This window comes from Tinamus guttatus, unplaced genomic scaffold (assembly GCF_059628265.1).
Source record: "Tinamus guttatus ecotype Peru unplaced genomic scaffold, ASM5962826v1 Tinamus_guttatus_pri_ptg000218l, whole genome shotgun sequence".
NCBI classification, from domain to species: domain Eukaryota; kingdom Metazoa; phylum Chordata; class Aves; order Tinamiformes; family Tinamidae; genus Tinamus; species Tinamus guttatus.
Genome location: NW_028288752.1, coordinates 4,671,714 through 4,692,633, shown reverse-complemented (window position 1 = coordinate 4,692,633; position 20,920 = coordinate 4,671,714). Strand labels below are relative to the sequence as shown.

General features: G+C 54.4%; 1 protein-coding gene across 1 annotated transcript in view; it reads left to right on the top strand.

The window, feature by feature from the left end:
• ADAM33 (ADAM metallopeptidase domain 33) overlaps positions 1–20,052 on the top strand; it is a 31,211-nt gene extending 11,159 nt beyond the window's left edge. The window contains exons 3-24 of the mRNA XM_088524994.1: positions 168–244; positions 2,689–2,764; positions 3,784–3,860; positions 4,672–4,858; positions 5,276–5,341; positions 5,809–5,880; positions 6,042–6,208; positions 6,331–6,415; positions 6,962–7,104; positions 8,644–8,821; positions 9,244–9,333; positions 9,694–9,889; positions 10,386–10,494; positions 11,209–11,413; positions 12,480–12,557; positions 13,515–13,623; positions 14,218–14,365; positions 15,550–15,640; positions 16,930–17,175; positions 17,778–17,941; positions 18,460–18,477; positions 18,846–20,052. Of these exons, the coding sequence (XP_088381120.1) occupies positions 168–244; positions 2,689–2,764; positions 3,784–3,860; positions 4,672–4,858; positions 5,276–5,341; positions 5,809–5,880; positions 6,042–6,208; positions 6,331–6,415; positions 6,962–7,104; positions 8,644–8,821; positions 9,244–9,333; positions 9,694–9,889; positions 10,386–10,494; positions 11,209–11,413; positions 12,480–12,557; positions 13,515–13,623; positions 14,218–14,365; positions 15,550–15,640; positions 16,930–17,175; positions 17,778–17,941; positions 18,460–18,477; positions 18,846–18,897 (2,634 nt within the window). The 3' untranslated portion in view covers positions 18,898–20,052. The remainder of the gene's footprint in view (positions 1–167; positions 245–2,688; positions 2,765–3,783; positions 3,861–4,671; positions 4,859–5,275; positions 5,342–5,808; positions 5,881–6,041; positions 6,209–6,330; positions 6,416–6,961; positions 7,105–8,643; positions 8,822–9,243; positions 9,334–9,693; positions 9,890–10,385; positions 10,495–11,208; positions 11,414–12,479; positions 12,558–13,514; positions 13,624–14,217; positions 14,366–15,549; positions 15,641–16,929; positions 17,176–17,777; positions 17,942–18,459; positions 18,478–18,845) is intronic.
• The last annotated feature ends 868 nt before the right edge of the window (positions 20,053–20,920 follow it).

Below are 20,920 nucleotides of genomic sequence, written 5' to 3'. Positions count from 1 at the left end.
GAACAAGACTCGGTGCTCCAACCTCGCTGCATGTGTTACTGCAGTGGCTACTACTAGGCACGTGTCCTACGGGGCCATGGATAAGCAGCAGTAGGGACAGGTAGCCGACTGGCAGTGCTCTGGGGTCTTTTATTTCTAACTCTCTCCCTCCTTTGCCTTCTCTGCAGGTGCCAGCGCCTGCACGAGGGGAAGTGGCCGTGATGGCTGAAGGCAGAGAGCTCATCTTGGTGCTGGAGAGAAACCAGTAAGTGTCGGGGCTGAGGCCGCCCTTGCAGGTGGCGCAATGGGGAAGGGAATTCCTGGGATTTCCCTTCCTCTTCCTGCATCACCCAGCCTGGGGCCGAGGGTTGCTGCAGAGCCTGGCTCTGCCCGCAGTGGATGGGGAAGGGCCGCGGGGCTGGCCCAGCCTTGTGGCACGTTGGGCATCGCGGCACCGCTAAGGCTGAGTCAGTATTGTCCTGGGTCTGGGTCTGGGCCCTGCCCTGGCTCCTCTGCCCTGCAGGGGAAGTGACAGCCCCGTGTGGCTTCCTGACAGCCGGAGCCAGCGCCATGCTCGGCCATGCCCAGATAGGGCTGAAACGCTCATGTTTTTTTCCACCACTCACAGCCACCTCTCCCTGCCGCTCGCCAGCTCTTTCCTGCCCTTTCCTTTTTGGAGATGCTGCATCCTGTGCAGAGAGCTCACCCGTCCTCCTGACAGCTCTACTGCAGCCTTCACTCTATGAGCCACTGACTCTCAGCTGCTGCCCCATCACTCAGCCAAGCTGCTTGTGCAAGAACTAGGCTAGTGGTGAGGATGAAGGCTCGGCAGGATGGGCGTGTAGACTCCTAGGAGGCTTTGGAGAAGGGATCTCTTGGGATCCCTCTGATCTGGATCCGTCCGGGTGTTCCCCTGTGACAGAGCAGCATGCTGCAAGGCACCACGAAGCCGTTCTCTACAGAAGGGGCTTCTGCTTTTGGCTTCTGCTTTTCCTGGTGATTCTGGGAGACCCCTGCCCTGGCCAGGGCTGGGGTGGCGTTGGGGACGGTCCCATGGGGGCACCGTGTCACTTCTCTACGCTGCATCCCCTTGCGCTGCCTTTTGTCATGCCTGAACCAGAGCACATCTGACCACATCTGCCTCCCCAATCCCTTGAGTGCACTGGGGAGCAGAGGGGTCCTTGGAGGGACAGAGCCCTGTTCTTGCTGCTCGTCGTGGTACCCATCACCCTGGGTGTTGTAGAACGAGTGGAGACGGTGCTCGGAAAAGTGCTGAACTCGGGAGAAGGGGGCCGAGGAAAAGGGCTGATGGGGAGCAGGGCCTGGCCCTGGAGGGAGGGGAAGCTGGGCGTGTTTGGGAGCAAAACTGGGGAGCCCCAGGGGTGGCAGCGCATGCAGGAGCCGTGAGTAGAGGTCTTGGTGCTGCTTTGCCCTCCCGAGGGCTGAAACGTGGCTGTAAGGGGCAAAACAGAAGTCTGACAGGAGGCCTGGTACCTGCCGAGTGTCTGCAGGGGTGCAAGGAGGCTGGGCAGGGCAGGAGGAGGCTGAGCTCGGGTGAGGGGCTCTGGGGCAGCAAACGGGAGCCGAGGACCAGGAGCGTCCCCAGTGTCCAAAACCCTCTGTGCATAGAGGCGGTGTCTGCTGAGGGGACCCAGGCGGCTGCGGCCGTTCCCACCGCTGCCTCCTGCCAGCTCACAGCCAAGGGACAAACCTCAAAGCGGCTTTCCCTGGGGGCCAGGAGAGCTGGTTGTCATCAGAGCCCATCCTCGGCAGTGCCTTCTAGCAAGACTTCACCTTGTGCAGTAGCAGGAGTCACCTCATCTCTTCCCTGCCCTTCCTTTCTGGAGGCTCCTGGTGCTTTGCCTGCCCCGGGGCAGACCCTGCAGTGGTGGAACTGGTGCTGGCTCTGCTGCTGCTCCGGGCTGACCAGGCCAGGGGCTAGGGCGCCTGGAAGCTGGAGCCCACAGGGGCATTTTTGGGTCAAGCTGGTTGCAAAATAGAAACCCAGAGGAGAGAGAGCCTGAGGTTAGGCTGGGGGTGGGTGCTGAGCTGATTTGCTTCTACCGCAGAGTAAATTCACTGGGATGGGGCCAGAATCGAGGGCCTGGCTGCCACCAGGGATAAACTTAGTCCTGCTTTGTTCTTCCTGCGGGATCAGTAATTTAGGGCTCTTGAGTCTGCAGAGGTCCATGTGTGTGTGTCTGGTTGCACTCTGTTCTCTTGGTGGCACCCAGACACAGCTCATGCAGGGTGCCCATCACCGTGGCATCTGGGCACAGTAGTGCAAATGGACAGGACAGGATTAGTGTCCCTGTTGCATGCATTTCTGCCAGGAGCAAGTTGGGGTTTCTTGGTGCCAAACGCCCTTCCCAGCACTCATGCCTTAGGCTGAGCTTCTTGAGGTGGGAGCTGCCTTGGCAGCATCCTGCCTGGTAGACTGGGAATTCCATCTAATTCCCCCGTTTCCTCACTGGCCCCTCAGCTCCCATGCACCTACATTCCCCAGATGCAAACGTTACATCTTCTTCCCGCTCCCTCATGCTTCCTGGGTGTCATCGCCCATCGCAGCAGCAGGAAGCGCCTGAGCAGCCGGGCCGGAGCTGTGTCATGGGCAGGACCCTGGGCTGGCCTTACCCGGCAGCCAAGGGGCTCCGTGCGCCCAGGGACAGCAGGGGGACATGACCCACCTCCTCCTTTCTCTCTTGGCAGGCTGCTGTCCCCAGGCTACACTGAGACGCACTATGCTGAGGACGGGCAGCCTGTGACTGTCGCTCCCAACCACACGGTGAGTGCCAGGAGAGGGTGGGACAGTGTTTACGCTGTGTGTTTTGCTCCCTGCAGCCAAAACCTGCCTCCTGAAGCTCCTTCCATCCTCTGCAGCTCCTGAGGTGCTTTTTTGGGTGCCTCATTTTCCCCCTTGTCCCTGGAGCTGGGCACAGATGCTCAAGGAGGTGGCATTGCCCAGTGGCTACAGAGCTGGTGCGCTGGGCACACTGCCTTGGGTCCAAGCTCTCTCACGGCCCAGGCTTGTTATCAGGCTGCTGGCCCCACACGGACGGTACCGATGCAGAGCCCGGACATGCTCGGTGCACCCATGTGGGCTCCAGTGCAGCTCGGCAGGGGCTCCTGTGTTTCCTGGGCTGGAGAGCCCAGATGCGCTACAGCTGCAGGGCAGGGAGAGGACAAGCTGGGCTGCCGTGGCAGGATCCTGCGGTGGCTCCTGACTCCATGGCTTCCTCAGGGAGGAAGCAGGGGAGGAGACTTGTGCATTCCCCAGTGGCTTCCTTCCCACGGAGGTGCCATATTAAGTGACTCTGGGGACGTTTCTCCCTTCCTGCATTCTCCTTCCGGCCCCCAAAGCCACTGATCCACGTCAAGTAGAGCTGCCTTTTGCAGGTAGACCATCTCCTTCCTTTGCTGAGAATGGGGCAGCTCAGCTCACCTCAGGTCCTCCCCCAAAACTGCACTTGATCCTCATTGTGGTGGAAACGTAAAGCAAGTGGCAGAACAGCCACCCCGGGGGCCGGGGCAGTGGCAGCAGCAGGACTCAGGGGTCCTGGCTCTGCTCCAGGTGATGCCACGGGTGATAACCTGCAGTGAGGAGCAGGTTGTTCATGTCCTGGCATTGATTGTATCCTGGCTCCATCCCTCTCTCTCACCGGCATGGCACAGCACTGCTCTCCCAGCTGCTAAATGCTCAGAGAAGGGAGTGGGGCGGCATTCAGGACAAGGCACGCAGCTCTGCCTGACTTGGGGGCCTTCCTGAAGGTTTCTAATCGGTAGTGTCCGTTGTTTTTCTCCCAGGACCATTGCTACTACCATGGACATGTCCGGGGGTACTGGCGCTCCTGGGTTGTTGTCAGCACCTGCTCAGGAATAAGGTAGGGAGCAAGGAATAAGGACAGGGCAGCTTGGGAGTGGGAGGCTCTTGGCTGCTGTTGTCACGAGCCGAAGGGAGTGTGTGGTTGTGGGCAAGGGGCTCTTGGATCCAGCAGCCCCTTTCTTCTCAGTTATCCTGCTCTGGTAAATCCCCCACACAAAAAGTAGAGAGGAAGATCCTGGAAGTTCAAATGAAGGCAGCGCATCCGACAAGCTTGACTGCATCCCTTCTTTGCACCAGGGGCTATCCAACACGTGGAGTGCTGGATGGTTTGCATGGCTGATGTTCCGTGCTTCCCTTCCCCAGTCCTTCGTATCCATCCTGGAGGTCTGGATCCCTGGTTGCTTGGGGTCAGTTTTGTCCAGGAGGGGGTCTCCCTGGGCAGAGTTTGGAGTGTTGCTGAGTCGGGGGAGCAGAGAAGGGGCTCTTCCTGCTGGTGTCTCTCTTGTTCCCCAAGGGAGGGTTTGGAAGTGCTCCGGGGAAGTCCCCTTGGCTCCCGCAGGGCTTGGCAGCCCTCCTGCCGCAGCACAAGGGCCGCGTTTCCCAGCTCCATCTGGGAGAAGGAGAGGGGCAGACGCAGCCACGACCCAAGCTGGTCGAGGCAACGTGACGTTCAAGCAGCCCTACACCGTGGAGCTTTGGAGGCTGAGGGTGTGCTAGCTCGTAGGGCTGCCTTCACAGAGGCACCTGACTCCTTTCTGTGCCCCCAGCCTGAGGTGCAGGCAGTTTGTGAGGCCTCAGCAAGGGCTGAGGGAGCAGGAAAGAGTGAAAGAGCAACAGGAGCCACTCGGGGCCTGCTCCCCTTCTTGCAGAGGCCTCATTGTGGTGAGCAGCAATGACAGCTATTACCTGCAACCCCTGGGCACCCCGGAGCCCGGGCACCACGTCATCTACCGAGCGGAGCACCTGCCCCTCCGCGCTGGGACCTGCGGCCACGGAGACGCCTTCGGCAGCAGCGTCGCCGACATCGCCCGCGTCTTCGCGCCAGCGCGTCCCCGGGTAAACCCCGCGGCCCCTCGCTCGCAGGAGGGATGGAGGGCCATCTGTGCCCCTGCTAAATGTCCTCTGCTGCCCGGGGTGGTGATAGGTCGTGTGGGTTGTGCTTGCGCAGGAGACCTCAATGGGAAGCCCAGGGAGAGGTGCTGGGTGGTACAGGGTGAGAGCAAATGTGTTTGAATGCAGCACTGCGGTGAGTCCTGACCAGGGAACTGGGCTTGGGGTCCTGGGATGAGACTGGGAATTGCATCCAACAGCCACCCCAATTTTCCTGTCTTCTCATGCCTCAGTTGCTGCCCTTAACCAATCCTCCCGGACAGGGCTGCCGTGTCTGGTGACCTTAGATACCCCGTGGCCCAGGCCTCTCTGTCCCTGTCTGTCTGCTCCTTCCCTCTTGTGAGCCTTGCGTCTGTCTTGCAGGCCAGGAGAGATGCCTGGAGGACCATGAAGTACATGGAGCTCTTCATCGTTGCTGATTACACCCTGGTGAGCTCCCCGGGACAGAAACACGGTCCTTTGCAGATAAGCCAGGGCTCCTCTCCGTTTCCCTTTCCAAGCTTCTCAGGTGCAGCACGTCTAGGATGTGTCCAGCACAAGCCTGGACTCTGGGTGTGCCAGCTCAGACTGCCTCCAGGCCTCACCTGGAAGCTGTGTTTTTCACTTGAGATCACATATTGTCACGTCCTGAGAGCTCTGGGTGTCCTCCCGCTGCTTCCCTCATGCAGAGATGCTGCTGCAGCTTAAGAACATCAGCAGCAGTGCAGAGTCACTAGTGAAATGGCAGATCTTTGGTGGTTTCAGCTCTCCCACTGCACAAGCCCTGCCAGTGCCAATCCCTCTTATCCTGTCCTCTGCACCGGGGGTCACCCACAGCCCGGCGTGACAGGGAAAAGGGGACTGAAAGCATCAAACTTGGGGTAGCAACCCCCTTCCCTGGGCTCATGTCCTTGCAGTTCAGGAACCAGAATCTCAACCTGGGCCACACCAAGCAGCGCATCGTGGAGATCGCAAACTACGTGGACAAGGTAAGAACAGGGATGAGGGACCAGCCTGGCCGTTTGGTCACTCCCAGTGCATGGGAAAGTGCTTGAGGTCAGGGCCACCCCTTTGGCAACCCTCAGGGCCTCTCCCTATGTCACCAGCCCTGGGAGTCCCTGTCCCCTCCATCCCTGTCCCCTTCCTGCAGTTTTACAGGTCGCTGAATATCAAGGTGGCCCTGATCGGCCTGGAGGTGTGGACGGAGCGGGACCAGTGCACGGTGACGAGCGACGCCAACGCCACGCTCTGGTCCTTCCTGCAGTGGAGGAAGACGCTGCGCGCTCGCAAGAAGCACGACAACGCCCAGCTGCTGACGTGAGCGCCCGGGGACACGGGCCTGGCGGGACGGGGGCTCCAGGGCCCCCTGGGCTGCTAACGGCCCCGTCCGCAGGCTCTAACGGCCTGTCCGCTCTCCTTTCCGGAATACATCTGGACAGCGGGAAGACGTTCCGGGGCACCACCATCGGCATGGCCCCGCTGGAGGGGATGTGCAGCCCCGATAACTCCGGAGGCGTCAGCGTGGTAAGGGACATGGGGAAGTCTCTGCTCGTCTTTCCAGCCTGGGCACCCCGTTGTTACCCCATTTCGTTTGCTGACATAGAGGAGCAACCATCCTGGTTGTACCAGAGATGCGTGTGGTCCCTTGTCCATCTCTGCTGTTGGCCACACAATTAGGGTCTGTTGTACTGAGAGGTGCTCCTGGCCCCTCGTTTGACCTTCATTCATCTCTTTCTCTGGAAATCTTCCAAAACCACTTGGATGCCACCCTGTGCCTCAGTGCTCCGGGTATCCCTGCTGGAGCAAGGGGTTGGACTAGATGATCTCTATGGGTCCTTTCCAGCCTCAGCCATCCTGGGTTTCTGTGATTCTGTATCAAACTGGTTCTGCTTTTCCTGCTGCCCTGTGGGGTGACACTTCCCTCCCTCCTTCCTGTGGGACCCAGCTGTGAACCCAGCTGGGTGCCGTGGTCCCTCTGCCACACGCTTCCGCCTCGGCCCTGTCCCCCCCGTGGGACATTTCCCTGCTCCGTGGCTGCCTTCCTGAGGCAACCCCTGCCTCCCCACGCAGGACCACTCGGAGCAGCCCATCGGAGCGGCCGCCACCATGGCCCACGAGATCGGCCACAACTTCGGCATGAGCCACGACAGCCAGGGCTGCTGCGTGGAGGCCACCCCTGAGCAAGGCGGCTGCGTCATGGCCGCGGCTACCGGGTAAGGGACAGGGGGATGGCGGGGAGGGATATGGGAAACACGAGTGATTCCGGATGCCCTTCCCACATGTGTGGAAGGGCAGCAGAGAGAGGAGACCTGTCTTGCAGATGCTCTTCTGTGCACGTGGCTTCCCATCGCGCAGGGGGAGCTGGCTGCCTTCCTCCTGCTTGCCCTGCTTCTGCAGAGCCCGCAGAGGCCAAGGGCAGCCAGCACTGCTCCTCCCTCCCTGACAAAACATGCAGGGAAAAGGATGGCAGCGTCTCCGTGGCCTCCTGCTTTGCTCGGGACTGTGCTCGAGGTCTCCAAAAGACCCCAGAGCAGCTGGGAGAGGATGAGGGAGCACAGAGGAAGGCAGAGCCTGGTTTCCAGCCCCCTCCCTGGGCCGCCCCGGCCCTGGGAAGAGCTGGGGATAGAGGGGAAGAGATTTCATCCCGCTGACATGTTACATGGCCACTTCCTCCCAGCCTCGATATCCTGCGGCACAACCAGTGGAGCATCGTGCAGCCGAGCACTGCTGAGGCAGCTAAGGCCTCTTCCTGGGCCAGGCTACACCCTGGAGAACCTGCTAATCCCTGCAGGCCTGAAGGATGAAGGAGGGCTAGCGTGGGATGAGCTCCTGCTCCCTAAACCCAGCCTCACTAAATCGGGAAGCAGGACGTTCCTCATTAAGAGTAAATAACTTTCACACTCTCCAGCATCCCCCACCCACCCCTATAATATATACATATATGTATATATATATAATTTTTTTTCTTTTTCCTTTTTTTTTTTTTTTTTTTTTTTTTTTTTTTTGCTAAAATGTTTTCCTCCCCAAGAGTGGGAAATACATTTTCAACTATCTTTAGGCTGTTCCTATTTGCACATTCATGCACCAATTTGTGGGCTTATTTGCTTGCTTGCTCTGCAATAGCTTGTAGGCGCCTACATTTTTCCTATAGCTCAAGAGATTCCCCCCAGACTCAAAATACCACAGAAAAAGCATTTTGGTTTATGTCAAAAAGAGGATGTCCTAATCTCAAATAAAAAAAACAAATCAGCAATGTGAGGAAGTGAAAACAACACTGCAGCAGAGAGCAATGCCTACATTTTTACCATCTGCTTCTTCCTTTTTAATGCTTCGTGCAAAAACCCCAACAAACCTATGCAAAATTAAAGCAGAACTGTTCTCAGAGTTTCTCAAATCGCTGGTTTCTGTCCAGCTGCTTAGACGAAAGTTCAGTTGGGCTGTTAGAGAAATGTTCATACACGTAGTGTCCACTGATTTTTATTCTTCCTCAAGCCTTGTTAGTTAATACAGCCATTTTTCTGTGTTTTCTCATTCTTTTCCTTTTTTTTTTTTTTTATGGTGCCACAGAGCCCAACCTTGCGGTTAGGGTGAAGGATGTCAGCAGCACCTGGCTTCTACTCTGTGATTTGGAAGCATCATTGCTCATTTTCTCGTTTCCCTGTTTCCAAGCTGTGCTTGTGATTATTTTTCTCCATCTTTTCCTAGTCCTGACTGCCTCAGTTCCCATCTCTCCCCATCTCTCCCCTGCACAGACATCCCTTCCCTCGTGTGTTCAGCTCCTGCAGCAAGAGGCAGCTGGAGAGCTACTTCCAGAAGGGGGGTGGCATGTGTCTCTTCAACCTGCCCGACACCAAGGACCTGGTGGTTGGCCGGAAATGCGGCAACGGCTTTTTGGAGGAGGGAGAGGATTGTGACTGCGGAGAGGTCGAGGTAGGACCCAGGTGCTGCAGCCCTTTCCTAAAGGTGCTTTTCAGCTTGGCTCTTGGCTGCTTGCAGGGGGTCAGGCAGGCAGGAGTGCATCCCATGTGGAGAGGTTTATTTCCACTGGAAATGGGTTTGTGGGCACCGACCCTCAGGGAAGTCCCCACTGGGGACTCCATCCCAAGGCCTTTTTCCAGTCCTGTGCTCCTAAATCCTGTTCCACCTGCCTCTTCTCCTGACTTTGCCCCACGTGCCTATTTCATCCTGAACTCCTCCATGCTTCTGTTCCTTCCTGACCTCTGCTTCATGTTCCCCTTTGGCAAAGTGAGGGGGATATTGTGCTTGGTGAGGGAGCCCGAGGGATGACTGTGGCTTGGCTGGGGCAGGGGCAGGGACAGCCGTGCTCACTGTGATGTCTTCTCTCCGTGCAGGAGTGCACCAACCCCTGCTGCAACGCCCACAACTGCACACTCAAGATGGGGGCCCAGTGCGCCCATGGCGACTGCTGCCAGAGCTGCAGGGTAACTCGTGTCTCCTGTGCCCACCCGCTTGCAAGGTGGGGACTCTGGGGCCAAGGAGGGGGACATGACCCCCAACATCCCCCCAGGACTCGTGCTCTCCAAGTCCCTCCTCAGATCCCAAGTTCAGCACCTCCGGGGTAACTGGGGAGGTTTATCCAGGAATACGCATCCTCTGCGGATTCTCTGCTGGCTGTTCCCGTGACTGGGGTCCAGCTCTGGGAATCTGGCCTTACATAAACGTCCACCTTGGGAGTCCCTTCTGGTCCCATAGGCTTCTCACCTGAGCCGTGCTGGCAGGTGGTGCCAGTCCTGGCTTGGGACTCCTCAGCTCACTGACACTTGTGTCTCCTCCTTTGGCAGCTGAAGGTGGCTGGTACCATGTGCCGGGAAGCAGCGGGATCTTGTGACCTCCCCGAGTACTGCACGGGCGCCTCCCCTTACTGCCCGGCCAACGTCTACCTGCTGGACGGCTCCTCGTGCGCCTCCGGCGAGGCTTACTGCAGCAACGGCATGTGCATGACCCACCTCCAGCAGTGCGTGCAGCTCTGGGGCCCGGGTAAGCGCCGTGCGCCCAGCCGGGCTCCCCTCTGCTGCATATGGCCACGATGCTGCCTATGGCCCATAGGTGATGCAGCTCATGCGCTGCATATGGCCTCCACGCTGCATACAGCCACATATTGCCTACAGCTTATATGCACCCGGCAGAGTCCCTGCTTGACATCCTGCATATGCACATACCTCTCACAGCTCTCCGCATCCTCGAGTCCCCATCTGTGCAGCAGTGCTGCCACCTCCTGGGGTCAGTGCGGTGTTAGGCCCCTCTGCAGGAGAGCTGCAGCGTGGGGAGTCCCCCACAAGCCCCCCAAGCAATGGGACTCACCCCTGTTTGCTGTTCTCAGCCTTACACCCGCAGCACTGGTGCTCCAGGACCTTGCATGGTGTTTTCTGCAGGAGTTTTCAGGCACTGTTCCTGCTTTCAGTGTTTCTATCCTCTCCCTCATGGCTGCTTTTCTGGACCTCTGCTTATGTTGGATTTTTCTTTTTCCCTGCAGGTGCCTGGCCAGCCCCTGATGCCTGTTTCCAGGACGTGAACATGGCTGGCAACACCTATGGCAACTGTGGCAAAGACAGCCAAGGGCGCTACGTCAAGTGTGAAAAGCGGTGAGTGCAGCAGACACTGCAGGTGCCCTGTGTGCCGGCACCCTCAGCCCCTGGTGCTCCCTGCACTGGGAATGCCGGGATTGTACCCAAGGTCCCAGCTTTAGGCCAGCTCCATTCAGAACCTGAGCCAACTGCCAGCTCCTTTCTTGGCTCAGCCCTCATCATTGCAGGGAGGTTGTTGCACCAAGTGTCACCTCCAACCCCAGCCCAAAGGGAAAGTCAACAGGAGCAGTGACAGTGGGAGACGCTATCCAGGGAATGTATCAGCAGCCCTGTCCCCTGTGCTCCCCAGCATCCACTGGGATGTCAGAGGGGACATCCCTGCCTGTTCCCTCTACCATGTCTCTGTGATGTCCCTGAATTTGTCAAAGCCCGTTATGAACCTGCTGAGACTCTGTCTGAACTCACAGTTCTCTGGCAATAAATTAGGAGGAAAGGGAGCCAGCAGGCAGAGGGGCATAGGGTGACAGGGTGGTGAGTGAGCAGTGTCCCTAACTGTGTGCTGTGAAGCCAGGAGCAGCCTTCCTGGGGCCATATGGAATGTATGAAAGCAGGGGTCAGCCACCTGGGATGGCAGGAGCCTTGCCAAAATGCAGCTCCATGTTCCTGGTACCTGCATCTCCTACGGCATCTCCTGTCCTCACTTCGGCTCCAGTAGAAGGAGCAGAAAGCAACGGGCAGGCTGCGTCCTCACGGCTCTGCCTCTCCTCCTAGAGACGCGATGTGCGGCAAGATCCAGTGCCAGAGCTCAGCCAAGAAACCCCAGGGCACCAACACGGTCTCCATCGACACCACCATCCGCTTCAACGGGCGGGAGGTGAAGTGCCGGGGCACGTACATGTACACGGCCAAGGATGATGAGGAGGACCTCTCCGACCCCGGGCTGGTGATGACGGGGACCAAATGCGGAGATGGCATGGTGAGCATCTCTTCCTAGGGCTGGGGTGTGAGGATGGGGTGGTGGCACGGGGGAAATTGGCTCCTCAGCCTCTTGTTTCATTGCCTGACAGCAGGACCATGGTTTTACTGACACCCCCAAATCAGAGGTCCCTTTTAGTAGGAGGACAAGTGCTCTTGGGGGAATGTCTTTGGCAATGACAGTACAAACACCTGATTTACCTGCTCAACAGGGCATCGAGAAACAATGATTTTCAATAATATCAGTCCTATTTGGATCCAAGCAATTTTCTTCCTTTTCAAATAGAATTAAATTTCCTGTTAATTTTACCTTGTTCACTGGACTAGGATAAACAGAAATGCCAAAGTCATGGTGGTCTTGTGAGTCTGAATCTGAAATGTCCCTCTTGCACATAAGCTTACTAGTAAATTCCAGATAATTTGTCGGTGAATAAACTGTTTCCCAAATGAATATTGTGTTAGACATCAGTAGGATAGTTTCAAGCAGATGTTGCTAGCTAAGCATTAGTTGCTTTTACAGTCCCTGCATCCCTCAATGCCTTAGAAGAGGGGTCAGGTCATCTGAGAAGTGGCAGAGACTTTGTGGATGACACAGTAGCAGGGACGCAAGCCAAACAGAACCGGCTGGGAGGATACAGACTTTGCCAGTTGGCATTTTAGCTAGGAAATTTTCATCACAGTTTAGGATAAAAGGCTAAAACATTGACATTTTCATGAGGAAGGATGCCCATTTTGAAGAGCCAAAGTCGGCTCTTTTGGCTTCTGCCCACCTGTTGGGGCAGGTGGGAAACGCCGTGTGCAGGAGCTGCCAGGTGGGTTGTCAGGGCAGGGAGCTGCCTTGGCTTTTGTCTGGTGGGCTGGCATGGACTGAGAGTGGCAGAGCTTTCCTAGGGAGTGCTGAAAATTGGAGTGAAGTCAGTGCATTGATCTGGAATAACATGATTTAACCAACCTGCATTTTCCAGCAGTGTCATTTCAGAAGACTCCTATCTGTGAAGCCAGAAGATCTCGCTGCTTCTCCTCTAACCCTGGCCTTTCTTTAACTTGGCTTCTTGGCTCTCTCTCAGGTTTGCAAAGATCGCCGGTGCCAGAATGCCTCCCTTTTTGAGCTGGAAAAATGTGTTTCCCAGTGCAACGGCCATGGGGTGAGTTACTATCCGAGACCTACAGCAGGGTCCTGAGATGAGCTCAGATTCTTAAACAAAACCAAACATCTCCCACAGGGATGGGTCGTCTTGCAGTGCAGCAGGCACCTGCTTTTCATAACTGTCACATTCATGTCAGCTGTGAATGAGACTGAGTTGTGATCTTTGCTATCTGTGTCCAAATTGGAGAAGGTTGTTCCTGATGTAAGGACCACCTGCGAAATTTGAATTGGTGATTCAGAGCTTTGAGCAGATGCCTGTTCCCTTTGAGAGCAAAGCAATAGTCAGAAACACTACTGGGGCTTTAGGAAAATCAAGGAAGTGCTACAGAGAGTAGGAAGAGTCACTATTGTCCGAAGCTTAAAGGCTACAAAGCCTTGACCCCTGCAGACAAGGTTTCCTTAGGTCATCAACTCAAGCTTTGTCATATAAGGCAACAACGAACTGCTGCATAAGATGACAGTGTGATTATATATGAGGTCCTAGGCTGGCACCTGAATTTACCCGGCATTCTGCTCAGCACTGCTGTGGCTTCAGGTTTGTAATTTCTGCTTTATGAAAGGTATGGGTTACTGGCTAAGACTCCGAGGGGGAGACTTAATATCTAACCAACTTCTGGCCTCCAGAGAAGTATTTGAGGTCATTGGGCTTGTTTAGCCAAATGGCATGAAAACCAAAGATCTAAGTACTTGTCTTTAAAGGTTTATGTAAAGAGCATGGAAATAAATGTGTCAGCAAAAAACCATCTCCATACATTGTAACTGAAGCTCTGAGGGCAACATAGACATGATCCAAGTGATGTCCAAGGGGTGGATATTGGCAGGGATTTAGCTCCTTCTCTGTCTCCAGCCCAAATTCCTTTCGTTGGCCATCTCATCTCATCCCAACTGTGTGGATTGTGATTTCCATGAGAGTTTCCATTGCTCCTCATGGTCTCCAACCATCCTTTTCCCACAGGTCTGCAACAGCAACAAGAACTGCCACTGCAGAGCCGGCTGGGCTCCCCCGTACTGTGAGAAGGCTGGCCTGGGTGGCAGTGTGGACAGCGGCCCTGTGCAGCGGGACAGTGAGTTCTGGTGTCTCCTCAGTGTGGTGCAACAGGCTGAGGTGGTTGGGGGAGGGCCCTGCACCTTGTGCTGCTGCTGGGAATGGAGCAGTGCCACAAAGACAGGGAGATGGTGAGATAAGGAGGAGAAACTTGTTGACTGTGGGGGTGACAGAGACCTGGAACAGGTTGTCCAGAGAGATCGTCGAGTCTCCTGCTCTGGAGATACTCAAAATCTGTCTGGACATGATACGGTGCTATGTGCTGTAGGTGACCCTGCTTGTGCGGGGACGTTGGACTAGATGATCTCCAGAGGTCCCTTCCAACATCAACCATTCTGTGATCCTGTGGGCAGCTTTGTTCCCATTTGTGTTGGGTCTAACCAGATCAGGCAGACTTGCAGGCTCTGTCCAGCTCCAGTCATTCGGTGACTCTCGGAGGCTGCCAAACAGGGCCCTTTCCTTCCCCTTTCCTTGAAGGTGTGCGGTGATGTCTCAGGCCTAGGTGGCTGCCAGGAGCAGGCAGAAGGGTTGGTTGTTTGCACTGAGCAGAGCTGAGCCACGCTCTGAAGTTACACTGACAGCCTTGTGCTCATCTTTGTGCTTTCCCTGCTAGATCACGAAGCCATCCTCATCTCCCTTCTGCTCGTCTTCCTGCTCTTCCTCCCGGCCCTGGCCATGAGCATCTACTTCTGGTATCGGCAGGAGAACTCGCTCCTGAATAAATGGATAAAGGAAATAAGGAGGAGTCATGACACGTACAGGTGAGTGATACATCCTTAATATGTCGTCTTGTGAGCACTCAGTGAGACCCTTAAAAACCTTGTTTTCTTGCCACTTGCAGAATGCAGCTTGGTAGGAGTGATTGTGAGGAAATGGAGGATGTGCACAGGGCCTGTTTCAACCTGGTATGAACTCAGGGAAGTTTCAGACACAGCACTTAGGTCTCCATCCTCTGGGGTCATGAGATACTTGGGAGAAATGCAAGGTCTTAGTGTCCAGAACTGGCTTCTGGAAGCTGTCAGAGGAGCCTGTGCTTCTGGTAGTGCCAGTCCTGGCAGGAGGTGCTACCAAAGCAAGTCACCCTGGGGCCAGGTTAGAAGTCCACCTATACTCATGTTTTAGTACCCTGCAAATGGTAAATTGGCACAAGACACTTGAATTTGGGATCACAGGGGCTGTAGCTGTTCCATCCTTTCCAAGCATCCTTTCCAACTTGCAGGTTATGAGCCCTGATCTGTGGGCCATGATGCAGGCTGGCTTGTGTCTGTGGTGTTTGGAGCTGCAGGCTCTGGTGTGAATTTTACCCTGTTCTGCTTCTGAGTTCCCTTTTCAAGGAAGAAATAGGGTCACATCTGAGCACAAATGAATCCGACAGAGTTGGTTACTTACTGACATCCTGAGTGTATATGGAAGAGCTTAGACATGGCTTGAGATCAGAAGAGGTTTTCCTAGGGATGGTCTGAAGTTTTCAGCTCTGTCATGAGCAGAGGACAGAAATGATCCATCAGGGCCAGCATGACCCCAGAGAGTGATGAGGAAAGTGGCTGGTGCTGAGGAGCTGGCTTGCCATCCGTTCCTAGCAGACGAGGTGTGCTGGAATAGCTCTACATGAGCTCTACATTTAAATATTCTCATTATTTCCTTCTCTCTGAGCCCTGTCTCCCCAGCACAGGTACACATGGAGCCCCTGCAAACGTGTGAGGAAAAAAAACTCTGAACCAAATAAGCCTCCTCTTTTTATTTCATAAACAACTTCAAAAATGCCACCGTGCTCATTATTTTAAAGCAAATTACAGCTCTCTCTAACCCAGCACTGCGTATTTGGCCTGATATTTGGCTGACCATTAATGGAGACAGGGTATCTCTGAAGAGCACTTACTGGAGAGGCAGCTGTAGAGTGAGAGTTGCTTTATCATCTGTGGTTTCTGTTTGTGATCCTGGGCAGGAACAAAGCTGCGGGTCGGAAGGCAAACAGCGGTCATTCCAAAGCTGCTTTCACCTTACGGGACATTTCCACCTCCAGCCACACTAATAAAGTAAGTGCTAAGTACCCCTGCAGCCTGGCTTTCCCTCTTGGGGACCGATAGCTGCGGGTGATCTCATCTCTTTCTTGAGCTGAGCCAGCAGTGCTCTGCTTTGCATGTGTCTGTGCTTTAAGGAGAAACTTTCAGGCCATTTGGTCCTATGGTCACCACATCTGTGACTGCAGCTCGGGGTACAAAATCTGCTTTGCTGGTGGCTTTCAGGGTGACTGGGACTCAGAAGATTCATACTGGGCGTAAAGGTCTGAGTTGTGTGTGTCTATATGGAGGTATGAACCTCCAGCCTGCCTATGACGTGCAAGATTCAGCTGCTTGGGCAACATTGTGGTCGAAGGACAACTTTTCCCTCAGATTTCCATTGCGTTGCGACCACAAGAGTGATGTGGCAGCCTGGACCCTGGGCTGTGTGTCAGAGGTGGCCCTGCTGAGCAGGGTGCTGTGCTGGGCCTGGATAAGAAGCTCCTCCGAGTGAGGATGTGGGCAATACTGATGCCAACTGCGCTGCCCGCAGGCTCCGAGCTGCGATGTGACCTGCCTGGCTCTGCATGTGCAGCGTGGCCGTGCCCTGAGTTTGGTCCCAGGTGTTTGTAATTCAGGACAAACAAATCCCGTGTGCTCCCAAACAAAACGTAGAGCCCCTTGCAGTGTCACCTTCAGTCCCAGCCTTGCGCTGCAATGCACATGCTGGCACGTCCCCAGCCAAAGGGGAGTCTTCTGAGCTCTGCCTGCTCGGAAGGACCGTGGTGAAGGGCAAATTTCTCCTCTGCCAGGAGCCTCCGCAGGGAAATAGTCGTGTCCCCGTGGCAAAGCTCAGCAGGGATCCTCTGATCTCCCTGAAAGCTTTTGGTTGAGCCTTCATGAAGGCAGATGGTTTGCTGTTGGTTGTTACAGCTCTGGCAACCTTGAGATAGATAAACAGAGCAGAATTTAGGAAGACAGAGCGATTTTTTTTTCTTTTTATGAATATGGTCACAGTGGCTTGAGAGTAAGGCAGAAGGGATGACACCTTCCGCCTCAGCAACTGGCCAGTGTAGTGGAAACCTGGCATGTTCCTGCTCTAGGTCTCCTGAGTCCTCTCCTAGTGCCTTCTCCTCTTTGTATAGAGAGAGTAGGTTCACTTTGGGACAGGATGGTGAAAGGTCAGTCCCAGAAGTGGAGTAAAGATCCTGTCCTCCTCCTGTGACTCCCTAGTGCCCAGACCATGAGGGGACTTCTGCTTTCCAACACCCAGGAAAACGCACCTGATGTTTTACCCTGGGTTTTTGCCTTTCTTGTTCCTGCAGGCAGCGCGGGCCGCGTTACCTCACAAACCCAGGCCTCAGCAGAACAGCTCCCAGCCCGTCCACATCGTCCACCCGCTCCGCCCGGCTCCGCACCCCGTCCCTCAGGCTCCGAGAGACCCCAAGCCTGCGAGGCCACCTCCTCCAGTCAGCAGGTCACCCGCCGGCCCCACCAAAACAGTCGTGTCTCACACCAAGCTGCCGCCTCCCAAGAAGCCTCTTCCCTGCAGCCCTGTGAGGACTCCGCTGGTGAGCGTTGCTGGCGGCCTTGGCCCCACCAGCCTTGCAGGATTTGCTTGGTGTTGGCTGCCACCCGCCTCCTGCAGGACAACAGCTTGCCACGAATTCAGTACAATTAAACAGCCAGCCAGCACAGCTTGGTTCTTGGTGCTCAGATGTCCCACATAAAAGCAGAGGATGCTCTGGCCTGTCTCTGATTTTTTGTTTTAACTTCAGCAACAGAAGCTTGTTTTTTTTTTTTTTCTCCTTTCTAGCTATCCTAGATGGGATGTCTTTTTAGATGACACCATTTGGTGCTAAGGGCTTGTTTGTGCACAGAAAATGTGCATCCCACTCCAGCCTTGCTCCTGGGAACCTTAGGGATGTGAGCACCTATGGCTCTTCTCTGAAGTTGTTGGGCACCATTAAGGAGCTGTCATGCCAACCTAAGTCCGTTGCAACAGTGAAGAAAGTTCATTAGCTAGAACGTCCTGAGGTAGTTTAGGAGTTGGCAGTGTGCCACTTTATGGTTTGAAGCATTTCAGCCACGCGTCAGGAGGGGGAGAGGGTTGTAGGAAGTTATTGGATGTTTTTCTAAGGATGTTCTTTCCCCACGCACTTTACGATCGCAGGTTGTCCCAAAACACCAGCCCCCACGTCGGCCGCTGCCTGGTTGTCCACTCTTGGCCAAAGAGCTGCCTCCTGCACGTGGAAAGACCCTTCTGGTCATGGTTCCTCCCACCAACTTCAAGACGTCAGGTACAAGCACCACGAGCCACTCCACGAGGCCGCTCAAGTAAGTGGAGAGAGGAGCTGAGCTGCCTCACACTATGGCTGGGGGTTCTGCAGGCACATGGGGTGTGGGATGCTGTGGTTGTATCTTTTGTGGGGGATATGTCCCAAGTGTTGTCTGGATGCAGTGGTCTGCCCCTTGTTCCCTCAGCCTGTGGTGTCTGCAGGGTTACCTGAGCTTCTGCTCCTCTCTGATAATGGCTAATGTGTCCAGGCTGGGCTGCCAAGGAGCAAGAGGAATGATCTGGGCTGTAGGGAGTGCTGGTCTGTGCCCTGCTGCCTGGCTACAAAGGACATCAAAGTCCACCAAGTCCAAGAGAACTGTGAAAAAGGCCTTTAAATTTCTAGCAGGTGGTCCTTGCTTGCACCTTTGGGGAGTCACCTATGCCAAAGGGTCCAGGGGGCTGTAAGTAATATGATCAAGGTCAGGTAATGGCCCTCAGGTCTTGTGGAGTCAGATTTTTGGAAGGAGATGACTGAAGGAATGTTTAGTGACCCCTTGTTTGTCTTTCCTTCCTACAGGCCAATGCCTCCTCAAAGGTGAGTCCCAGACCCCATGCAGGACAGTGCTGTTGCTGGGAATGGGATTGCTCTGGAGGAGAGGACATCTGGTTAAACACTAGGCTGAAATCAGTGTTATTTATTCTACTGCCTGGAAAAAGGAAATAAGGGAAGTGGGAAGGTATAGGTTTATATTTGAAGCCTAGCAGCAAAGCAATTCAAGTTGAGTAGATTGTCAGCATGATGCCGGAGTGACCTGGGACAGCCTTGGTTGCATCCCCTCTGGTCTGAGGGACAGCTGCTTCTCAGTGTTCCTTGAGCTATGGAAAGATGATCGTAGTATGGATGGTGGCTACTTGTCTCTCTGTACTCATTATGAGTTATTTTCTTACTCTTTTTGCTCCTAGGCCAGTCCCAACCATCAAAGTCCAATCAGCCTCATTCCCTTTGAAGAAATGACAAACCACGGACACTCTAAATCCATCCTTCCTGAGCTGGCTCTCCTGATTTGCACTGCTGCTGGCGACAGGGGTCTTTTATTCCTCTCTTGTTTTATTTGTATTTTGATACCAAAGGACTATTTTTATAAGACTGTCTGTGTATTCAGCACAAAAACAGTAGTGGGGGGGTTAGGGAGGGGAGGAGAGGGGAAATTGGTACCATGATGCAAATAAGGGTTGGAATGGACTGGTGATAGTGTTATCACGATAGAGACTCCACCACCATTCCTGGCATTGCTTCCTTGCTGGTTTATCCTCCAGCCTTGGTTTTTTACTGATGTTGCACTTGAGCTGGGATAGGGTGACTTGGGGTCAAGAGAGCCTCCAACAGTGACAGGAAAAAAAAAAAAAAAAAAAAAAGTGACGACAGTGCCAGCAGAAGCCGTGTAATATCCTATTAGCTACCTCCTCCTTCTCCTGCAGTCCTGGTGACATCCTGCACCACCTGTTGTCACCAGACTTCAATGCTGGGCATTGTCTTTGGAGCCGTTTGCAGTGAGAGAAAAGAAGTGCTTTCCAGTTCGAACTGTGCTAGACGATACTGAGTCTTCTGCACAAAGGACTAAGTTCTCAGGACCCTCTCAGGCTCCTTTGTAACTGCAAAAGAAGAAAGCAGTGGAATCCTGGGACTGTACCTGCAAGGAGCATCCATCTGGGAAATGGTTTAATCCCTGCAGTGCTGGTGGTGGCTGGTTAGCAGGCTGCTTTTGAGGGGCTCAGGAGCCCTCCAAAAACATTGCACGTCCCCTGCTCCTGGGACAAGCCCAGCAGTAGCTTTGTGAGCTGCTAATACTCTGCTGTCCAAAAGGAGAAGGAGCCACAAGCCAGGAACAAGAGCAGGACCACCTCCTGCTTGCGCCATTGGCTTTCCTGATGGCCTTGACCAAGCCATTGCTTTTCTCTGTGCCTCAGTTCCCTCATCTGTACAGTGAGGGGGTGCTACCTACCTCACAGGGGTGTTGTGAGGTTTAACAAACTGATGTCTTGAAAGGGCTTTGCAATCCTCAGATCAAAGGTGCTGTTGAGCTGCACAGTGCTGTACCGTGCCACTTTCCTGTGACTTGATGTACATCTCCGGCAGGGTCTGAAATGAGAACAACGGCTTTGTACTGTCTCTTGTTGCTTGAGCTCTTTTGTTGCTCAGAAGATTCCGTAGCCTTTAGACACCAAGAGCTCCATGTCTTCCACCTCACCAGTGTAAGGAAACACCCTAGAAATCCCTCTCAGCCCTTAAAACTGGGTTCATTTGGTCCAAGAGTGTGTAACCTGGGTTACATCCCATTTGGCCTAGAACAAACCTTTCTGAAACACCTCCAGCCATTGTGAAGTTGCTGTGATAGAGGCTCAGGGATGAACCTCAGGAAACAGTGCATCTTCAGAGAATTGTATTTCCTCTGAGCCCATGAAGCATGATAGATGTTGCTCTGTACTGGACACCCAAGACCAATGCTGTGACTGGTGCCCTCTGGATCAGAGGGGATCAGGGACCTGCAGATTGTGCTTTGAAGGCTGCTGATGGATGTTTCCTATTGAATCAACTGAGAAGGACTGAGCAGTAGTGTTTGCATTTGTCATAAATGTGGTAATGAGCTCATGCTGTTTGTAGGGTTGCACTGATGTTTGCATGGCTCTCTGCTAGACCTTGCCTCAGAAATTCACTGTTCTCTGCACAAGGAAGAAGGAGTATCTGGCCATAGAGCAGCTGGAACGAGAGCCCTCACCTCTAGATCTGCCTGGGGTGGCATTCAAATACCTGCCAAGTGCAGCTCTGGGCACTCTCACTGGCTCAGCAGGAATTGGGTGGGAGAAGAGGACTACATGAATCTTAGCAGTTTTCCAGAGGACAGAATAAACAGGTTCCTAAAACTTTATGGGGTCCCATGTTTTTCTGTGGCATCCCAAGGACACCTCAGCATGGTCAGACTTGAGCATGAGTCTCCAGAGCTGCTTGAGAAGGGAGACTGCTCCCTGCATGTGGATGT